This window comes from Rosa chinensis, chromosome 2, assembly GCF_002994745.2.
Source record: "Rosa chinensis cultivar Old Blush chromosome 2, RchiOBHm-V2, whole genome shotgun sequence".
NCBI classification, from domain to species: domain Eukaryota; kingdom Viridiplantae; phylum Streptophyta; class Magnoliopsida; order Rosales; family Rosaceae; genus Rosa; species Rosa chinensis.
This window is the reverse complement of record NC_037089.1, coordinates 13,976,989-13,995,546: the sequence shown is the minus strand read 5'-3', so window position 1 is coordinate 13,995,546 and position 18,558 is coordinate 13,976,989. Positions and strand designations below refer to the sequence as shown.

At 42.0% G+C, this 18,558-nt stretch overlaps 2 protein-coding genes and 2 long non-coding RNA genes across 5 annotated transcripts; 2 read left to right on the top strand and 2 right to left on the bottom strand.

The window, feature by feature from the left end:
• The first annotated feature begins 231 nt into the window (after positions 1-231).
• On the top strand, positions 232-1,326 carry LOC121051621. Of its 2 annotated transcripts, none has more exons than XR_005806270.1 (2): positions 232-627; positions 927-1,326. XR_005806270.1 is itself a non-coding variant. In XM_040514306.1 (2 exons), exons 1-2 carry the CDS (start codon positions 366-368, stop codon positions 994-996), a joined length of 531 nt encoding a protein of 176 aa, XP_040370240.1. In that variant the 5' UTR covers positions 232-365; the 3' UTR covers positions 997-1,326. The 2 variants fall into 2 exon arrangements, 1 of the variants encoding a protein (XP_040370240.1); XM_040514306.1 differs by having other exon boundaries at positions 232-826.
• A 661-nt stretch (positions 1,327-1,987) lies between these two features.
• On the top strand, positions 1,988-4,108 carry LOC112187914. The gene is made up of 2 exons (XR_002931251.2): positions 1,988-2,335; positions 3,633-4,108. It is a non-coding gene; the product is annotated as an uncharacterized LOC112187914 (long non-coding RNA).
• Positions 4,109-7,539: 3,431 nt separating this feature from the next.
• LOC121051624 lies at positions 7,540-9,517 on the bottom strand. Its single transcript, XR_005806272.1, has 2 exons — positions 9,239-9,517; positions 7,540-7,707 (listed from the first exon to the last, which is right to left on the bottom strand). It is a non-coding gene; the product is annotated as an uncharacterized LOC121051624 (long non-coding RNA).
• A 6,967-nt stretch (positions 9,518-16,484) lies between these two features.
• LOC121051622 (eukaryotic translation initiation factor 2-alpha kinase 3-like) lies at positions 16,485-17,570 on the bottom strand. Its single transcript, XM_040514307.1, has 4 exons — positions 17,387-17,570; positions 16,910-16,983; positions 16,764-16,818; positions 16,485-16,637 (listed from the first exon to the last, which is right to left on the bottom strand). Exons 1-4 carry the CDS (start codon positions 17,415-17,417, stop codon positions 16,504-16,506), a joined length of 294 nt encoding a protein of 97 aa, XP_040370241.1. The 5' UTR covers positions 17,418-17,570; the 3' UTR covers positions 16,485-16,503.
• Positions 17,571-18,558: the final 988 nt, after the last annotated feature.

The window sequence follows — 18,558 nt, the reverse complement described above, 5'->3', positions numbered from 1 at the left end:
GACAATTACCGAGTGTCTTAGGAAGTCCTCTTGGATGAAAACTGTTAGGAAAGTAAATATTGTGTATCATGTATAATAGGAAAGTAGTTTAGCTTAGTTATACATAGTTATTTGCTGCCTTATTTTCTCCTTAATTGTAGAGATTTGCTTCCTTGTAGAATAGGTACTCTCTTTCTTGTAAACTGTTTATAACCTTGATACGTGAATGAATGATCATCATCTAGAAAAATATCCTCTTTTCATGGTATCAGAGCAGGACTAGAATCCTGACTCCATAGCCGCTGCACCTTGTCTCTAGTGCAACAAATTTTATTCTCATTCCGTTGTATCCTATATCTCGTACAACAATCCTCGATCTCGTCTCCATGGGAAATCAAAATTTCAAATCATTTTTCATTGATCATTCTGATCATCCGGCCTTGGTGATAGTGTTCAATCAACATAATCGACCAAATCAATCTAATCGGCAATACGGTTCCTCCGGTTGCAATCCTCTATCCAAACAACAACTTCAGCAAGTTTTGGCTATTTTGAATCACAAAGGATCTGATGATTCTTCTAGTCCTCAATCACATTCAGCTGCCATGGCTATTAGGAGCAACAAGCCCAATCAGTCCTATTCTTCAGGTTTATCTAAGATCGCTTCCCGCAGTTGGATCATTGACAGCGGGGCGACAGATCACATCTCTTCATCTCCTAAATTATTTTCGCATAAGAGTAAAAATTGTTCATTACCTCCTGTGTTATTACCGAGCGGAGAGAAGGCTAATATTTTTGCAAAAGGATCATTGCCTCTGAATTCTGTGTATTACCTGCGTGATGTATTGTGTGTGCCTACATTCAAAGTTGATCTGTTATCGGTCAGTCGTCTGACAAGGGGCTTGAATTGTTCCGTGACTTTTTTTCCATATTGGTGTATTTTGCAGGATCTGGTTTCGAAGAGAACGATTGGTTTGGGTAAGCAACGTGACGGTCTCTATTATTTGGTGGCATTAGCGACGGAGAAAACCACGACCAAACCACATCATTCATCACCCATTCAACCTGCCTGTCACCTCACCATGTCCTCTACCAACCTTTGGCATCGTCGTTTGGGCCATGTTTCGTCTCGTCCTCTCGATTATATTGCTAAATATTTCTTAAATATTTCTCTTAATTCGAATCATGCTTGCTTCAGAAGCCAAAGGTTTCCAAAGGTTTTAGTGACTAAACTATCACTTTGAACTTTAACCCTGTGTTTTTGCTGCAGAAGCCAATAATTAATACAATTGACATTTGCAGTAGTCTGTGCCCCTGCCATTGTTATTCTTTAGTTTTTTGTGTTTGCTTGTCTTGGTTTGTTTATATACTGTAGTACAGCAGCTGCTGAATTTCTGCCTCATGGCATAGATAATCTAAAAATCTAAATGCCCTGCTGGGTAGTCTAACAGAGAATCTGAAATGTGAAGATTATATCTTGGAATTGCCCGGCCTGATTTTGTGGATTAATCCATCTGGCTGAAGAAAATGCATTCCCTGACATTGTTTGCTTTTTGGAAACCAAGAGCATACCAAGTATTTTTGAATAAAAGATGAAACCTGTAGAGTTGGATGTGTTTCGTGACACTCCACCTATATGTTTTGCTAGTGGGATCATGCTTTGTCGGAACTCTTTTAATCTTGATATCCATAAGGATTACTATCACGATCTGTTTTTACTCGTCCAGGTCAAAGCTATTCAAGATACTATCTTCACGGTTTGTTTTATAGGTCTACCCATCAAGGGATCTTCAATCTGCTTTATGGCAGTCCTTGCTTCCTTACATTGATAATACCAACCTATTTTACTTATTGGTGACTTACATTTTACATAGTAGTGAACGTATTGGAGGCTCTTAATCATGGAGCCGAACCATATTTATTTTTCAATTTTTTATGCCTTCTTCAGAAAATGAGAGAGGTACCTATGAAGGCTGTGCATATATTATAACTATACTAAAACGCAAACAGCAAAAGGACAAACAAAATGAACAGTGACATGACTTTTTTGACCCTTTCTGTTCACTATTTTACTGAAATGCCACTGACACCTGTTCATCAGCTGAGCCACCGCCGAATTCTTGCGTGGCTTCCTTTCGTTGCTGCAGAAACAGATAGTGGGTGAGAGAGGAACAGATTGACAAAGAGCAAACTATGCTCTTCTTTGTTTTGATTGTCTTCGTCGACCAACACCGATCGTCTGTAACTGGGGCTTAAGATCTATTTCAAGACCCACTGAGGGAAGGTACAAGCTTCACTACGAGAAGGCTCATCCTTTGGGTCTTCTTTACTACCCACATGGCAAAAATGTCATCAGGTCTGCTTTAATTTTCAATACCCATTTTGTTAATTTACTTTCTTGAAGCCATGGTTGTGTAAAGATGTTTTTTTTTTTTTTTGGGTGTTGATTATGATGATTTTTTAGGTTTGTTAGGAAGAATTGAGCATTGGGTGGTTTTAACTGTGTGGGTTTGCTCAAAGGGTTTGTTAATGTTGGAAGTGTAAGGTATTTCAACACCAAGATTTTGTTTTCAATTACATTTTAGGTGAATTTTTGCCTTCCCTGTTCCTTTTTGGGTCTTGCTACATTGTCTTGAAGTTACTTTTCGTAGAGGAATTTTCGAGGATTATAAGCTGGTAGGGACTAGGGAGGCCTTTTAGCCCGTCTCCTTGGGGCAACTCTAAAATTCTGTTTGTAGCTAAATATTATGATATCTGAAGCCTGAATATTATGACATCTGAACTTTAAAGCTGTGTTGGCTGTTGATTATCAAGTAACGTTATATGCCTTATAGATGTGGAATAGTTGAGGAATTAGGAGCTATTTGATTGGTTTCGAAACTTGGGGCTTAGTAAGGGTTTAATCAAGCCTTCAGTTGCCTCTATAGGCAACTTTGTGTGTCGCAATTGATATGGCAAAGACTGCATGACCTGGAGTTTGGAGTTAATATCAAGACAACAGTTACCGGTTTTTGACCCTCATTACATGTCCAGAACATGAGTGTATATGTTTATGGATCTTTTGTGATTTGTAATGCTACTATATGTATAGGCCATCATCATGCTGATGCCTTTTTTTGTTCAAGAAAATAATATTACTCTGATGACTAATATATTGTCTCTTTTCCTTAGATGTTTGTTATTTGGCAATGTTTCTTTAAAATGAATCCAACAAACTTAACTTAAATTGTATATGTGCTTTTATATGATTACCCTGACATATATATGTCGCAACGTCTTCAATAGCGTGCTTTTATAAACAAGCATATATTCATTATAAACAAGCAATATATTCAGGAGTTTACTTGAATGTATTGATAATCATTGTAAACAAGCAATATATTCCAAAGGTTAGGGACTTCAAATGCTCTTCTTTTCTATTGATAATCATCTGTACTTTGCAATAAATTGATTACACATGCTATCAATTCACCAAGAACTAATTGACAGGGGACAAGGGGAAGACTTGGAAGGAGTTTGTCATAAGTGTATCCATTATACTATCAGCAGTTTTTATTGTACTTTGTGCTGTCTATCTTTGATACTCTTTAATTATAATATAATTTTCTAGGATTACCAACTAAAAGTTATCTATAATTCTAACCTTGCTGCAGATGAAGAAAGAAGCCAGCATGGACTTTTACCTGAATTTTAAACCCCACTGGAGTCACAATCATAGAAGAAGACAAAATGGAAAGTTCTGAAGAGCTGTTGTTCATTGATCTAGCTACTATAAGGAAAGCTACCAATGACTTTTCAGATTCAAACAAGCTTGGACAAGGTGGATTGGTGCTGTGTACAAGGTAATATAGCTCCTATAGTTCTAGATGGTGAAGTAATGGTTCATAGTTGGCTGAGTAAGACCAAATGTGTGCAATTTTGGAAGTACTCTCAGGGTTGGCTAGCTGGGAAAGAAGTAGCTGTTAAAGACTATCAAAAAAAGTCGTGGCAAGGCTTAGAGGAAATTGCAGTAATAGTATACAAAATGAACTTTGGCTTAAATAATTTTTGTATACATAATTTGGCTCAAAAGAAGATGTCATTATTGTGCTAACCATTTCAATTTTCTAATGAACTTTGGCTTAAAAAATATGGAGTTTAAAAATGAGAAAAGCCAATGTTTGTAAGCTGTGTTAGCCTTAGGTCTATTCTAGGTGTTTTTTGATGCATGATAATCAGTATTTGTCTCCTCAAACTTGCAGTTTAGTTGTAATGTAGATCTTGGCTCTTGCTTTGGCCTCACTATATAAATTAGTTTTCAGTTTTATCAATATGTACTGTCTGCAAATATATCAAGAACAAGAACATTTTTTTTTATAAATAATTTGCATTATTATTTCCTAAATTTGTGATCCGCCTTATCAATTCAGTTCATTAGGTAGTTTCTTTTCCTTATAGTTTTATTTATTTATTTTCTTTTAATTTTTTTAATGCATTCATACCATATTGGAATACATATGCTAAATGTAAACATTTGTGGCTGGTGAACAACCGAGTCAGAGAGAGTGAAGCCATTGGATCAAAATCATGTTCAGGAAAGTTCATCCAAGTTCTTTGTAGTCAATTGTAAAACTGGATTTCAGTTTTGTTTGTTTTTTGTTTCTTCGGTATGTGATTGTAGTATATGAATGACTTTATGATGTATACTTCTAATTGTTGCAGGGTAACAAAAACATCTTCCAAGTTTGGATTTTATAGAACATCATGTGGATATTTAGTCTTTATGAGCAACGGGTTACGATTTTTTTTTTTTACAATAAAAAACAACCAAACTACTGTATATTAATCAACTATAAAACCCGCAGCAAAGCGTGGGCACACTAACTAGTTTGGACTATAATCAAGAACCAGGTAATAGAATTTGTTCAAAATTGGACCGTATTTTTTTTTAAATTTTGCTATGATTCAAGCATTTCCCTCTGCTTTTCTTTTTTTTGATTTGTCAATCACACAGTGTCCTCAAAAGCTTCTTAGGCCTAGAAACTAATCCGTGCTCGGGGGATCTTGTCAGAACGCTTCCTCCCCCCTGGCCACCAAGAATATATTGGGATTTAACTCCAATAAGCGTCAGCGGGATTCGAACCCCGGTGTGGGGGTTCCACACCTGGAGGCTCTTACCAACTCGACCACCTGTGGTGGTTCCCCCTCTGCTTTTCTTGTAGTGTACCTATTTATGGCTCTAATCCCAGATCGGTAGTATTTCATACTAATTTTCCTAACTTAATCCACTCATAAACCTTTTAGATTTAAAGCATTTTGGTTAAAGAAACACAATGAATGTTCATAAAATTGGAAACTTATTGTTTGACGCGTAAATCCTGTAGGGGTGCAAACTGTCTCTTTTGAGCGTGTTTGCGCAGGTGTGCCAGCACCGTGGGGTGCAGTCGTCGGGGTAGTCCCTTGACCTGACTTCTTCTTCAAGCGCTGTGGACGAGGAGAGCACCAACCTCGTCACAGGGTTCTTCTCTAGCCTTCTGGGAAAGGACTTCTTGCCTTACGGATAAGGACATTGGGTGTGATCTCTTCGCGTCACCGAATTAATACTTAGTATCGTAGACTAAGTAGAGCAATCACTGGGAAGTTTGGAGAAAGCACGGGTTTTGCTAAAGCGTGACTTTAGCTTCGCTGGGTTGCGAGGGCGTTACCCTTGCTTCGCTGGTTGTATCGGTGGCAGTAGTACTAGCAGTCGGCTCGCGAGGAGACTAGGACTGGAAACATGGTCGCCGGGTTGATCTGGTGATGCTGACAGTCAGCTCGCGAGGAGACTAGGACTGGCGTGCGGTCACCGGGTTTCAACGAGGTTGAAGGTTTACTCCGGGGAGGCTTTGTAATCGCTGGAATTAGTTGATTCGAGAGAGGTCTTTGTTATGTCCTCGAATCCTAGTACTTATACCTAGGTCTTCGACTGTTCCTTACTGCAGAAGGATTATTGATTGAAGTTCCCTATTCAATCTTTGCTACTTGACTCCAATAAGGTTTCGTTTTCCTTAAGGATTACGGAATGGGCGAAGCTGTAACTCAAACCTAGGTAGGCTTATTTTAGGGCCGCCGGTATCGGCCTGCTGTGCTAAATCCACTAAAGGATCTTGCCAAAATTACTTTTGGGCTCAAAAATTGCCCCCCAGGCCCCGAAAGCAGGCCCATGAAGATGTAACTGATTGAAGGGGACTAAAACGACGCGTCGGACGCTTGAACCGATGTCATTAATGAAGGTTGTGTCCTTTTATTTGCAAAACGCCTTTCTGTCATATCGTTTCCCTCACAAAATTCCTTATTTAAACCCACGGCCGCGAGACCTGTCACATCAGAAACCCTTCTAATCTCTTAAACCCAAAAAAATCCATTTCTTCCGCTACCTCCTTCGCAGAAACCCAGAAATGTCTCCCCCAAAGAAAATAGTCATCGATCAAGAGGAAGAGTTAAACGAAAAAGTTGCCCACACTTGGGGAACCAACATCGGTGTCCACATTCGTCTCCAAACACCTATCCATCGACCCCTGCTCCTTTGATTCTCCGACCATCAAACCGGACTGGGTCCAGCGCCACAAGATGCTATTCCAGCCGACACTATCGCTCTCTACGGCCTACCAGTTCGTCGGCCCATTCCAGTCCTCCGAAGGACTCCTGGAGATTTCAGTAGCTGGGGCGCCCAAAACCATCGAGCCAAAATAGGGCATTGGCCGTCCTCCATTAGGGCAGCAGAGACTTCTTGGTATTGCGCAACGCGGGCGCGGGATCTGGCTCGCTAGAACGCAGCAGGTATCACGCATACTATCGACCTATGTTTCAATCTTCCTCGCGGTGGCAATCACTCGCCGCTCGCTGCTTTCCTTTGTTTCTGGAATACCGCCACCAACACATTTGACTTTAGATTTGGTCAAATGAGTATTACTCTGTTGGATATTCTCGCCATCTCTGTCCTGCCCATCGATGGCGAACCCTATGTGCATGGTCAATTCGATTCTGTCAACTTCACTTCGACCATGGCCCAGCATGGTCGAAGCGCCCATAGCGGCTCTTACCCGCGATGGTTGGCGTATTACAGCCGGGAACACAATGCGACCGGCGGAATTGCCTTCCTGGAGTATTGGCTCTGCAAGTTCATATTCTGCACCTCTTCCTGCAAGCCCATTGGTACTTGGACTCTCCTGGCGACGGCCCTCTACAACGGCCGCAACATCGGGCTTGGGCAACCAGTGTTAGGAGCCCTCTACCGCATGTTATACCAGGCCACAATGCATCCATTTGAGACTAGCATGTCTGGCCCCTTTTGGATTTTGGATCTGGTGATACCCTGCGGTGCCATCCATGAAAGATAATAATTCATGTCCTGCTACAGCGTCTACTAACATATCCGCGACCGGCATGGGGTAGAAGTCTTTATGTGTAGCGACATTAAGGTCTCTGTAGTCAACGCAGATGTCACGCCCCGAACCCGGGTCAATTTTTTTTAAATATTTCCCGAAATCCAAGGTGTGAGTAAAAATAAAAATAAACGAATAGAAAAAATAAAATCGACACTTTGATAATGGAATTGACTTCTCATTTCGGTATAAGGATAAATCCAACTCAAGATCACTAAGAGTACTCACTTCCGGAATAATGATCTTACATATACAAAACTCCAACTAACTCTAATTGCTTTCGATCACTAATCTTCATAGTTTTTGTGTTTAATAACCTGCAAGACTGTTAAGGGGTGAGCTCAACCTGTGGCTCAGTAGGGAGCTATTTCTCTTCACATAAAAGATAACCAAACAATCATCATATGGTATGCATGAATGCATGTTCTATTCCCGATAATTCACACAGCAGAATAAACTGAGCTTACATGTCCCATACCATGTATTTTACCACAAAGGTGACTCAGAATACTCAACTATATGAACTAACCCCCACCCAAAATCAATCCCCCTAACCCTCTTTTGCTAGTCATCTTGTCCATGCCCCTTTCGCTAGTCCCGAATTACCCTTTCAATCCTATACTAATTGCACATTAACAATGGGCATACCTGGGATCTGGTACCTGCTGAGGTTATGGACTCAACTAGGCAAAAGATAAATTTCAAACTTTCTTATATTGCTAACATTACACATATCACCATCACCACCCTTATACTTCATATGTACTCAATGGATGATGCATCAATTGATAACATATACTTCGCAATGTAATTGCATCAAATATTCATTCATTCCACAACAAACATGTCAAGCAACATATATGCATACAATACAATTGAGTAGAGGTTCCCAGATCCCCCTACCTGGATTTCAAGCTATTGTATAGATACATGTTCCTGCATAAAAAGTAAATATCAAAGTACAATTCACATTTCCTATGCATAAACACATAATTTATTTTAAACACAAAGCTATGATTCTGCCTTAGGAACATACTTCAATATCGAGCTTATGTCTAAAGAAAATGGTACCTAAAATCTCAAGCCATTTAGATTTCATTTGAAATGCTAAATAACTAACCAAAAACGTCTTGCAGATTTATTGTGAAGGAAAACTGACGCGAAAAACTGATTTCACAATGACATAAGTATCTCAAATGAATTCAGTAAATAGCGTCACAAGTTTTGTTAAAAATAGAAGAATCTCTATGTTCAGTTGGTGGTCGACCTAAATAAGTTTGAATACAGGAAACTATTGAAACGAAATGGAACAAACAGAAACATAATGAAAATTGCAGAATTTCCTGATGCAGACCCTCAACTTCGAAAAATTTCCTCATGAGATTTCAATTCTGAAATGATCTTTGAGATGTCTACTGAAACTTTCATGAAGACACCAACTTCAAATATCCAGCCGAAATGTACAGTTTTTAGTGAAAAGAAAACTGTGTCAAAAACAACAGATTGCTGACCTCTGTTTTTTAGCCTCAAACTTAACCAATGAGTCTTTAATGAAATTGTACAAAACTATATAGATATCAAGCTTACATTATAAGCTTTCAACACATGCAAATGGTTTCTAAAATGAAAGTCTAGATCAAAGGATATGGTTGCTCAAAATTAACTAAATGATTATAATGCAGAAACTTGTTCTAGCTTTCTCCAATGCCTACAAACTAATGTTTGAGGTTACTGCTCAGTCTAAGGTTGTTAAACTGATGCATATATGTTCTTTGATCACTCTAACCTCTTGTTGTTAAGACAAAATAAGAAATCTAACCCAAAAAGCAACCTAAGAATTTACTCAAGACACCCACCTTAAGAAAACCAAGTTTCTTATCATCTTAATCTGCTTCTATGCTTGCCTTCTTTGAATCCCAAATCTAATTCTCCAAAACTAATCTTTGTAATCATGCCTTCCCTTCTCTTTCTTCTACCCCTTTCCTTTTCTCTTCTTCCCTCTCTATTTTCATTCTCACATATCCTTTTCTTTCTCCCAGTGTCTTTTTTCTTCTTTTGTTTCCTTTCCTTTCTGTTTATTTCTTTCTTTCTATCCTACTCCTTTCTCTCTATCTCCCTCACTCACGTTCTGTTTTCCTATTGCTCTCATTGTAGTGTGTATAAGAATCAAGTAGATAGTTGCTATTTATACTAGTTAGGTTCTTGGGCATCAAGCAAAACAATAAAATCTGCATATAGATGTGTTTGTCCATACCTATCACTTAATGACTTAATCAATAGATATACTTGTACAATCTTATCTCTTAATAGAAGCCTTCATCAGTAAGTATTGCAGAGATAGGTATGAAAGCTGTTATCCCTTTATAACTTAATGACCAAGGTTATATATAAAAACATATAGGAAGAAAATAAGCTTTATTTCTACAATCTTGGGATATCCATGTGATAGCAGTAGACTAGAAGTTTTAATGATGGATAAATAGAGCTTGAGCTATAAATTGAGTGATGCCACCTCAAGCTACTAGCTAGCTTAGTCTACAGGTTCAACAACACCTATAATTCCTAACTTTGCATAATCACCCAAATAGAATACTTACTCACATTTGGATACGAACAATGACTAATAAGAGATTCATTGATTGGGTTTATAAGGTCTCATCCGAAAATGTTTAAACCAATTGAGTAAAACTAGCTTCCTCACAAGCTACATGTAATAGGTAATAGACTTCTCGAACACACACACACACACAAGCTAGTAAAGAAAATATTATCACATGACCTAATATATAATTAAAATTTCGGGTTGTTACAGTAGACCCTCATCTTGCCATTCTTCTTGCGAACTTGCATGATATTAGATAGCCACTTATTGTACTTGGCTACCCTGATAATGCCTGATTTATGCATTTTTTCGACTTCCTCTTTGACGAGGACTTGGGTTTCAGAATTCATTCGTCGCGGCTCTTGTTTCACCGACCTCTTGTTAGGGAGTGTTGGTAGTTGATGGCAAACTAAGTCCGGTGACAGGCCTGGCATATCCTCATACTTCTCCACGAAGCAGTCTTTGATTTCATGTAATAAATCGATGAGCCTCCGTTTCTCGCTAGGCTCTAAGTAAGCGCTGATGGCCACTTCCATAGGCTCATCTGCTGTTCCGAGATTGACTTTCTCGGTAGGATCTCTGACTTTAGGAGGTGTATCGTCCAGCGCTGCTGGAGCGAGCTGAATATCTACCTTAGCCTCTTGTTCCTGGTCAGAGAGCTCTTCATGGACGACCTCTAAGGTCGCGATCCGATCGTAGGCCTCTTTTTCCACTAAGTACGATGATAGTCTTTCATACAGTGAGTGGAAGGCCTCTATCCCCCCTTCTGGAAGGTCGTAATCCATTAATCATTTAAGGGTTTGGGCACAGCGTGGCCAGGCCTTTCCAAGCCTTCTTTTACGTGCGTCAGCCCCCACTGTGCCAATTTAGAGGCCGTCACCCCTGTGGGGCGGCCTTTGTCATCGATGCCACCGACCTGTAATGGAGTGATAGGCTCTAAATAGTACCTGGCATCTACATAGTTCGCGGAAACGGGAAATGGACCAGGGTCCGCTTTAATTACCTCCGCCTCATCTGTCTTCCGGTTCCACATAACGAGCTCCTGATGGAGAGTCGACGGAACACAATAGCTCCTATGGATCCAGTCTCGGCCCAGAATAACACTGTAGGCCGCATAACAATCTGTCACAAAGAAAGCATAAACTCCCTCAGCTGGGCCAACCTTGATGCGCAAGAAAAGAAGTCCCAAGGTCTTTGTCACAGTCCCCGCGAAGTTCTTGTGCGTAAAGGATGTGGATTGGATCTTCTCCCTCTTGATTCCGAGCAAGTGCATGGTTCTGGTAGTGACCACATTAACGGCAGCGCCGGTATCTACCATGATCTTGCTAACCTTGATGCCACCAACGTCTGCAGTTATATATAGAGGTCTCATATGCTAGACCATCGCAGGTGTTGGCTTGGTAAAGCTCATGAAGAATTCTTTGCTATGAGCATCCTCCGTCTCAAGCGAAGCCGCTTTTTCCACAGGTGTCATGACCGCTGATGTGATCTGCAAGGGTTGCACACTGTTTTCCCCAGTTTCGACGCATTCCTGAGTGGCGACTGGCAGTGCATACCGCACGGGAAGCACGTAAACCATATTGCAAGACGTATCAGCCACGTCGGTCTCCTTCATATCATCGTCTAGAGTAAGCTTGGGCTCTTTGGAAGGGGTGTCAATGTTGAACTACTTAGCCAACTGATCCACCAACGACTCCTCTGTAAGGCCTTTGACCTCACACTGCTCGCGTTCCAGTACCACAGGTGTCTGTTTGGGTGAGCCTGGCTTCGGTTCCCCTTCTGCGCTGACCTTGGGGGAGGCGACCACTACACTCTGGACCCTTTTTGGCCTCTACTGTAAGGTTTCGGTAGTATGTTCCTTGCCCCCCAGTCTCTTGAAAACCGAAGGTTTAGCTTCTGGTTCTTCGCGAAATAACCTGCGCCTAACATGAGGTCGCCTTGCCGGTGAAGTTGCAGTTCTAGTTGGCAGAAATATCCTTTCTTCAGTGATCCTGCAAAAAACACTAGGCTTATCTGCCCCTGTTGCTTGTTTCTGGAGGCTGCGGGGAGCCACTAATGGCTTGGCAGCGAGTGCCTCCATTTCCTTCTGATACTGCTCCGGCGATTTGACTAATTGCGAAGGCTTGATCAGGCCCTGATCTAGAGCCTCTAGAGCGCGCTTGACTTCCCCGAACATGCGTTGCAGTTTCCTTTTCCTGGAAGAGCTTATTTCCACTGCCTTCCCTTTTTCCCTAGTGTACCACTTTCCTTCCTTGATGGTGGCAGCTGAAGTAGGTGGGATGTAGGGTTTGGTTAGAACGCCATTTCTTTCGTTCGCGGCCTTCTCCGCTTGTTTATGATCAACCGCCGTTGCTTTCAATTTCCTAAAGAAGTTGGAGTCCTTGGGGGATGGTGGCGACTCCGCGCTCTCCTTGTCTCTTGGGCTAGAAGGCTGATAGTTCCATGATGGCGAGGCCCACTTAATGGGCTGGAGAGAACCAAAGCGAAATGTCTGCTCGACCTCTTCATGTGACACTTGGATGCCACACTCTTCTTTGCATCGTGAGCATAGGATCACTGGTGAGGCTTTCCCCACTGATTTAGCTGTCTGCTGTGCAGGGATCTCATCCTCCGTAGACTTTCCTTCGCGCCCCTTGGTATTTAAATCCAAGGTTGGTTTCCTCTGTGACTGTCTGGACCAGTCCACATAGACCATATTGATCCCGGTGTCAGGAAAAGGGTTCAAATCTACAAGCGTTGTCACCTGTACTGGAGCTTCCACCTGCAAACTACCATTATTGAGCCATACCTGGATCTGGTCTTTGAGTTTCACACAGTCTGCAGTATTGTGGTTCCACAAGTTATGGAATTTGCAGTACTTCTTCCCTTTCAGTTGGTCCGGTCTAGGAAAAGGCCCAAAATCGGTCTTCACCATCTTCGCGGCGATCATCTCATCCAAAATCTCATGTGCCTTATTGGCATCGTAAGTATATGTCGCGAACTCAGGTTTGGTGAAGGCCATGGATTTGAATTTGACAGGTTCTTTGGATATTTTCAGCTGCTTCAGGGCTGGATTCTTCCTCCCGGTCAGCTCGTAAGCAGTGACATCACTTTCCTCTTCCTCATCGTCATCTTGAACCACTTCCTCAGTGTGGTGATGGTAGTAAGGGTCATAGGTAGCTGGCTGGTAGCTCAGGGCCACTACGGTGCTATGCTTTCCTGGCACATATGTCCTTTTAGACGCATTCTTCCTGGCGTCTGTTTCTCTGAGGAAATGTTCAAAGCTGCCTACCTCTGTGATGAGTTCTCCCATTGATTGGATCATACTGCCATGTTGCTTTTTCCGTTGGCGAGGTTCCAAGCCCTTGACCGCCAGCTTGACTAACTCCTTCTCGGGCAGATGACATTCAGCTTGGCTTTCTGAATTTGGAAGCGCTGAAGATAGGCCACATCAGACTCTGTAGGCTGTTGGGCCATCTGAGTGAGAGAAGCCAAGTCAACCTCAGGCTCAATGGCTCCAAAGGTTTCTCGGAACAGCTTTTCCATGCAGGCCAATCTGCGACGGTCCCTGGCCGAAGTTTGGAAAACCACCTAAAGGCAGCTCCTGAGAGAGAAGTACCAAAGATCCTGCATTTGAGGATGTCATCGTTCTGGTACTGGCCGCATTGTACCCTAAACCTGGCTAGATGTGTTGCCGCGTTCTCTGTATCTTCTCCTGAAAAAGTAGAAAATATGATATTTTTATAACCCCTGAGAAAGGGCGCGAGCATCACATGCGGAGGGAAAGGTCCCTCGTAGACCCCATCCACCTGGGTCCTAGGATTAGCCACCCTGATCATCTCCTCTACTTCGTCGCGTCTCACATACTCCGGACCCGGGGGTGGAGGAGGAGGTGTTGCCATAGTATAGCAGGCAGCCTGTAAGGGTAGTGCCTGGTTTAAAGCCCCTACTCCTTCTCCTACATGTACCACGTGGGTTGTAGCTGGTGGCTGAAGAGTTACTGCTGGGATGGGCATTTCTTTTGCCAAGGCTGTTATCTTAACCGGGTTGCCCGTCTGGTCGATACCATAATAGCTTCCTGGTAGCTCCTGATACACATTTTCTGCCCCATCGCTATCATATTGGATAAAAGTGGTAGAACCAGATGCGGTTCCAATAACCCTCGACGTTGGATGCTTCTGTCTGGTGGTCTGTCCGTCTGCCGAGGTGACCTTTTCTTTGCTGCCACTGATAACCAGAGCTTGCTCTTTGCCTTTCTGTGGCGTAGTGCCAACGGTTGCGGCCTGTGTAGCGGTGCTGCTGCTAGCTTTCTCTCGCTGATTAGGCGGTACGTACTTGCTAGAGCCAGATGGCTGGCCAAGAGAACCGAGGAGAGCATTAGGGTCCCCTAAAGCCTTGTTCAGCACTTCTCTTGCTTGGTTCAGCTCGGCTCTCTGCATGGCCACCTCGGTTGCGAGGCTAGCGCCGTCCTTGCGAAGACCTGCCATATCTGATGCAGTCTGCTGAGTTTGGCCCGCGATGGCCGCCAGGATCTCTTTTTGGTGCTGACTATGCTCACTAGCGACACCCGTGACATGAGCCCTTACTGCACTTTCTGATTGTGCGATCTGTTGTTGGGTATCTTCTGCATGTTGGGTGATGCGTTTGTTTAACTCGAGCATGCGCTGGTTAGTCTTCGCTTGTTCCCTTTCAAAATCAGCGAGTATCTTCTTGCGGTGATTTTCAATGTTCTCCATGATGATCGCGAACCTCACCTCCGAGGTCGCTCCTTCTGGAATAGGCTTCGCGACAAAAGCCTCTCTTCCTCCACTTTTCACTGTATTAGGAACAGCGGTAGTGACAACATTGACGGCAGCGCCGGCTTGTTGAGCAGTAACATTCTGGCTCTCAGTAGTGGCCAGGTGATTCTCTTCCTGTTCAGTAGACATGTCGGATGATTGAGCAGGATGAGAGAATCGTTGAATTACTTGTTCTTCAGAAAGACCACGACAGTCCATGCGAGAGTGCGGTCTGCAACTGGAGGTCTTGTGTCTTGAGCAGTTAGCGTAAACCTTTTGGTAAGGGTTTTCGCTCGACTTCCCAATGGCTGCGTTCACGAAGAGACACTATTACAGGTCCCACTAGGCGTGCTAAAATGTTTGACGCGTAAATCCTGTAGGGGTGCAAACTGTCTCTTTTGAGCGTGTTTGCGCAGGCGTGCCAGCACCGTGGGGTGCAGTCGTCGGGGTAGTCCCTTGACCTGACTTCTTCTTCAAGCGCTGTGGACGAGGAGAGCACCAACCTCGTCACAGGGTTCTTCTCTAGCCTTCTGGGAAAGGACTTCTTGCCTTACGGATAAGGACTTTGGGTGTGATCTCTTCACGTCACCGAATTAATACTTAGTATCGTAGACTAAGTAGAGCAATCACTGGGAAGTTTGGAGAAAGCACGGGTTTTGCTAAAGCGTGACTTTAGCTTCGCTGGGTTGCGAGGGCGTTACCCTTGCTTCGCTGGTTGTATCGGTGGCAGTAGTACTAGCAGTTGGCTCGCGAGGAGACTAGGACTGGAAGCACGGTCGCCGGGTTGATCTGGTGATGCTGACAGTCGGCTCGCGAGGAGACTAGAACTGGCGTGCGGTCACCGGGTTTCAACTAGGTTGAAGGTTTGCTCCGGGGAGACTTTGTAATCGCTGGGATTAGTTGATTCGAGAGAGGTCTTTGTTATGTCCTCGAATCCTAGTACTTATACCTAGGTCTTCGACTGTTCCTTGCTGCAGAAGGATTATTGATTGAAGTTCCCTATTCAATCTCTGCTACTTGATTCCAATAAGGTTTCGTTTTCCTTATGGATTACGGAATGGGCGAAGCTGTAACCCAAACCCAAGTAGGCTTATTTTTGGGCCGCCGATATCGGCCCGCTGTGCTAAATCCACTAAAAGATCTTGCCAAAATTACTTTTGGGCTCAAACACTTATCTAGATCAACCTAGATTAAAACCTGCGTGGGACTTGTAATTTATCTAGATCAACCTATTCATTCATTACTTGTTAAACTGAACCTTTTCCCCCCGTAGATGAATCACATTCAGGAAGTCGAGGATATTATAGTCCAAACCCAAAGCTCTTTGCAAATAAAATCCGAATGACATAAATGTACATTTAGCTTAAATAACTCTATATAAAACATCGTCTTCTCTGATTTTACTGGAAGTTTATTGGGCATAGAAAACTAGAACTAGTTGGTTGACCTTAGGAGATGAAAACATGCTAATGCTACCATAACGATACTGACAAACCTTATTTATAAACTTCAAACTACTGCAAATGATCATCAGAAATTGCTACTAGATGTTAGTCTTCATATATAAATCAAGAACTCAAAATACAAAAGACAAAATACGAAAGGGTCAAATGTTGCAAATTACCGAGTGATACCGAACAACAGCAGGATGATCAAATGTGGCTAAAATGATAGACTCCCTGCACTCAAGTATGTACTTGGATGATTTATATATACAAAACACACAGAATGACAAAGTAACTAAAATTGTAGCTTAACCTTGCTACCTTAATAGGTCTCTATAGTTGCCATATTCATCAATATTGCCCCTGTTACCAATTAATATTTTCTTTATGGCATAGGTTTGGTTGTCTATCAGGTTCTTGCATCGAACGACAACGCCGAATGCGCCAGCCCCTAGAAATGTATGACAGTATAAATAAGCAAATAGTGTGAAACTATGAATAAACTTGGTGTGAGTATGAATAAATTCAGTTTTATAAGAGGTAATCCGAAAACAAAAACTTAATTCCAATTTATTACCAATACACTCTTCTGCTGCCACATCATACTCAGAGCGAAATTTGGAGTAGGTTCTCTACATCCAAAGTACCAAAAATCAAAACAAGTACAGAAAACAACAACAAAATTATGTAAATAGCAACTAAATGATTTTAATACTTTCTTACCATATCAACATTAGACACCTGGTAGGTCTGGATAGTGACTCCAGTGTCGGGACATGCAATTCTCGGCGGCACATCTAAAAAAGCATCAGCAAATACAATTACTACACTATTATTTCCTCTAGAGCCAAACCAATCGTTAGAGATTTTTTTTTTCTTTGTTTTTGAAGTTGAATCGCTAATCTCAAATGTTGCATTTCACGAAAAACCTCCAAATCTAACACACAAGTATCCAGAAGCACAGCGAATTCACTAGATCTCAAGGAAACGTAATTCAAATAAGCAGTAAACCACACTGGATAGTCTTCAGCTCAATTAGAATCCAAATCACAGAGAAACTCAGGAATCCTAAAAATCATATCAGATCATTTTATCAAGTCATCAAAGCATTTTGAAGCAGAATTTGATCGTAGGAATCGATTTACAAGGAGCAACAACAAGTAACGCAAGGAAACGAGAAATTGAGATCGGTGAACATACATGGAATTGGAATAGGATTCGCGACTTCCATTGTGGCTTGCTCCGATTCTTCCACTGAGCTCCTGAAGAAAACCTAATTCAAACCAGAGAGAGAGAGAGAGGGGGTCCGTTTTCAGAAGCTTTGGTTGGGGCACTCAGATTTTCTTAAAATTGTTCAAGTAGCATGGCAATCCTTTGAGGTATGTGGTTGTCCTACGTTTATTCTACAAAGGAAGCTTAAGCTTTTAAAACCTATTCTGAAGGAGTGGAATGTTAATGTCTTCGGTAATGTTCATACCGCTGTGGATAGTGCACGCACTGCCCTTGAAAAAATTCAACTAGCCATATCTCTTGATGGGTTTACTGAAGTGCGTCATGTTGAGGAGCTTCTAGCCTAGGATGCTTTATCAAATGCTTTATTGGTTCAGGAAAAATTCTGGGCAGAGAAGGCAAGGGTGAGATGGGTTAGGGAAGGTGACAAAAATACTGGCTATTTCCATACTTTGGCAAAAATTCGAAGAGCACGCTCCTCTATCACTTCTCTTCGCATTGGGAATGACTTGGTGGATGATGTTAATATTTTGCGTGATCATGTTGTTCAGCACAAGTGCCTTTTCAGATGATGGAAATATTGTTGATACAGGTTTGGTTGAAAATATTATTCCTTCCATAGTTTCAGACTCAGAAAATGGCTCTTTACTTGCTATTCCTTCTGCAGAAGATGTCAAAAATGTTATATTTTCCATGACTGCTGATAGTGCCCCAGGTCCGGATGGGTAGTTTGGTCATTTTTTCCAGGCTTGTTGGGATGTAGTTGGGTTGGATGTGGTCCGTGCTGTTAGATCTTTCTTTCAGTCAGGTTATATATTGCCTAATCTAAATTCCTGCTTTGTGGCGCTCATTCCAAAGGTTCAAGAAGCTAATGTTATCACTCAATTTCGGCCCATTGCTATGGCTAATTTTTCTTTTAAAATTATTACTCGCATACTGGCATACCATCTTGCTCCTATTGCTTCCAGGATTATATTGCCGAATCAATTTGCTTTTTTGAAAGGAAGACAAATCTCTGATTGCATTTTTCTGACTTCTGAGTGTGTTAACTTGTTGGATACTAAATGTCGTGGAGGGAATTGACTTGATACACATTTACGCAAGTGTACGTATCATTGTCAAGATAGGGAAATATTATGCCC

What these genes read in the sequence shown, in the direction of transcription:
- LOC121051622 (XM_040514307.1), bottom strand. Translation starts at nt 17,417, where the DNA reads ATGGAAGTCGCGAATCCTATTCCAATTCCAT. An exon ending in GAATCCTATTCCAATTCCAT is followed by an intron (nt 16,984 to 17,386) that starts GTATGTTCACCG and finishes ATGCTTTTTTAG; the next exon opens with ATGTGCCGCCGAGAATTGCA. An exon ending in GGCAGCAGAAGAGTGTATTG is followed by an intron (nt 16,638 to 16,763) that starts GTAATAAATTGG and finishes ATACATTTCTAG; the next exon opens with GGGCTGGCGCATTCGGCGTT.
- LOC121051621 (XM_040514306.1), top strand. Translation starts at nt 366, where the DNA reads ATGGGAAATCAAAATTTCAAATCATTTTTCATTGATCATTCTGATCAT. An exon ending in TATTACCTGCGTGATGTATT is followed by an intron (nt 827 to 926) that starts GTGTGTGCCTAC and finishes TGTATTTTGCAG; the next exon opens with GATCTGGTTTCGAAGAGAAC.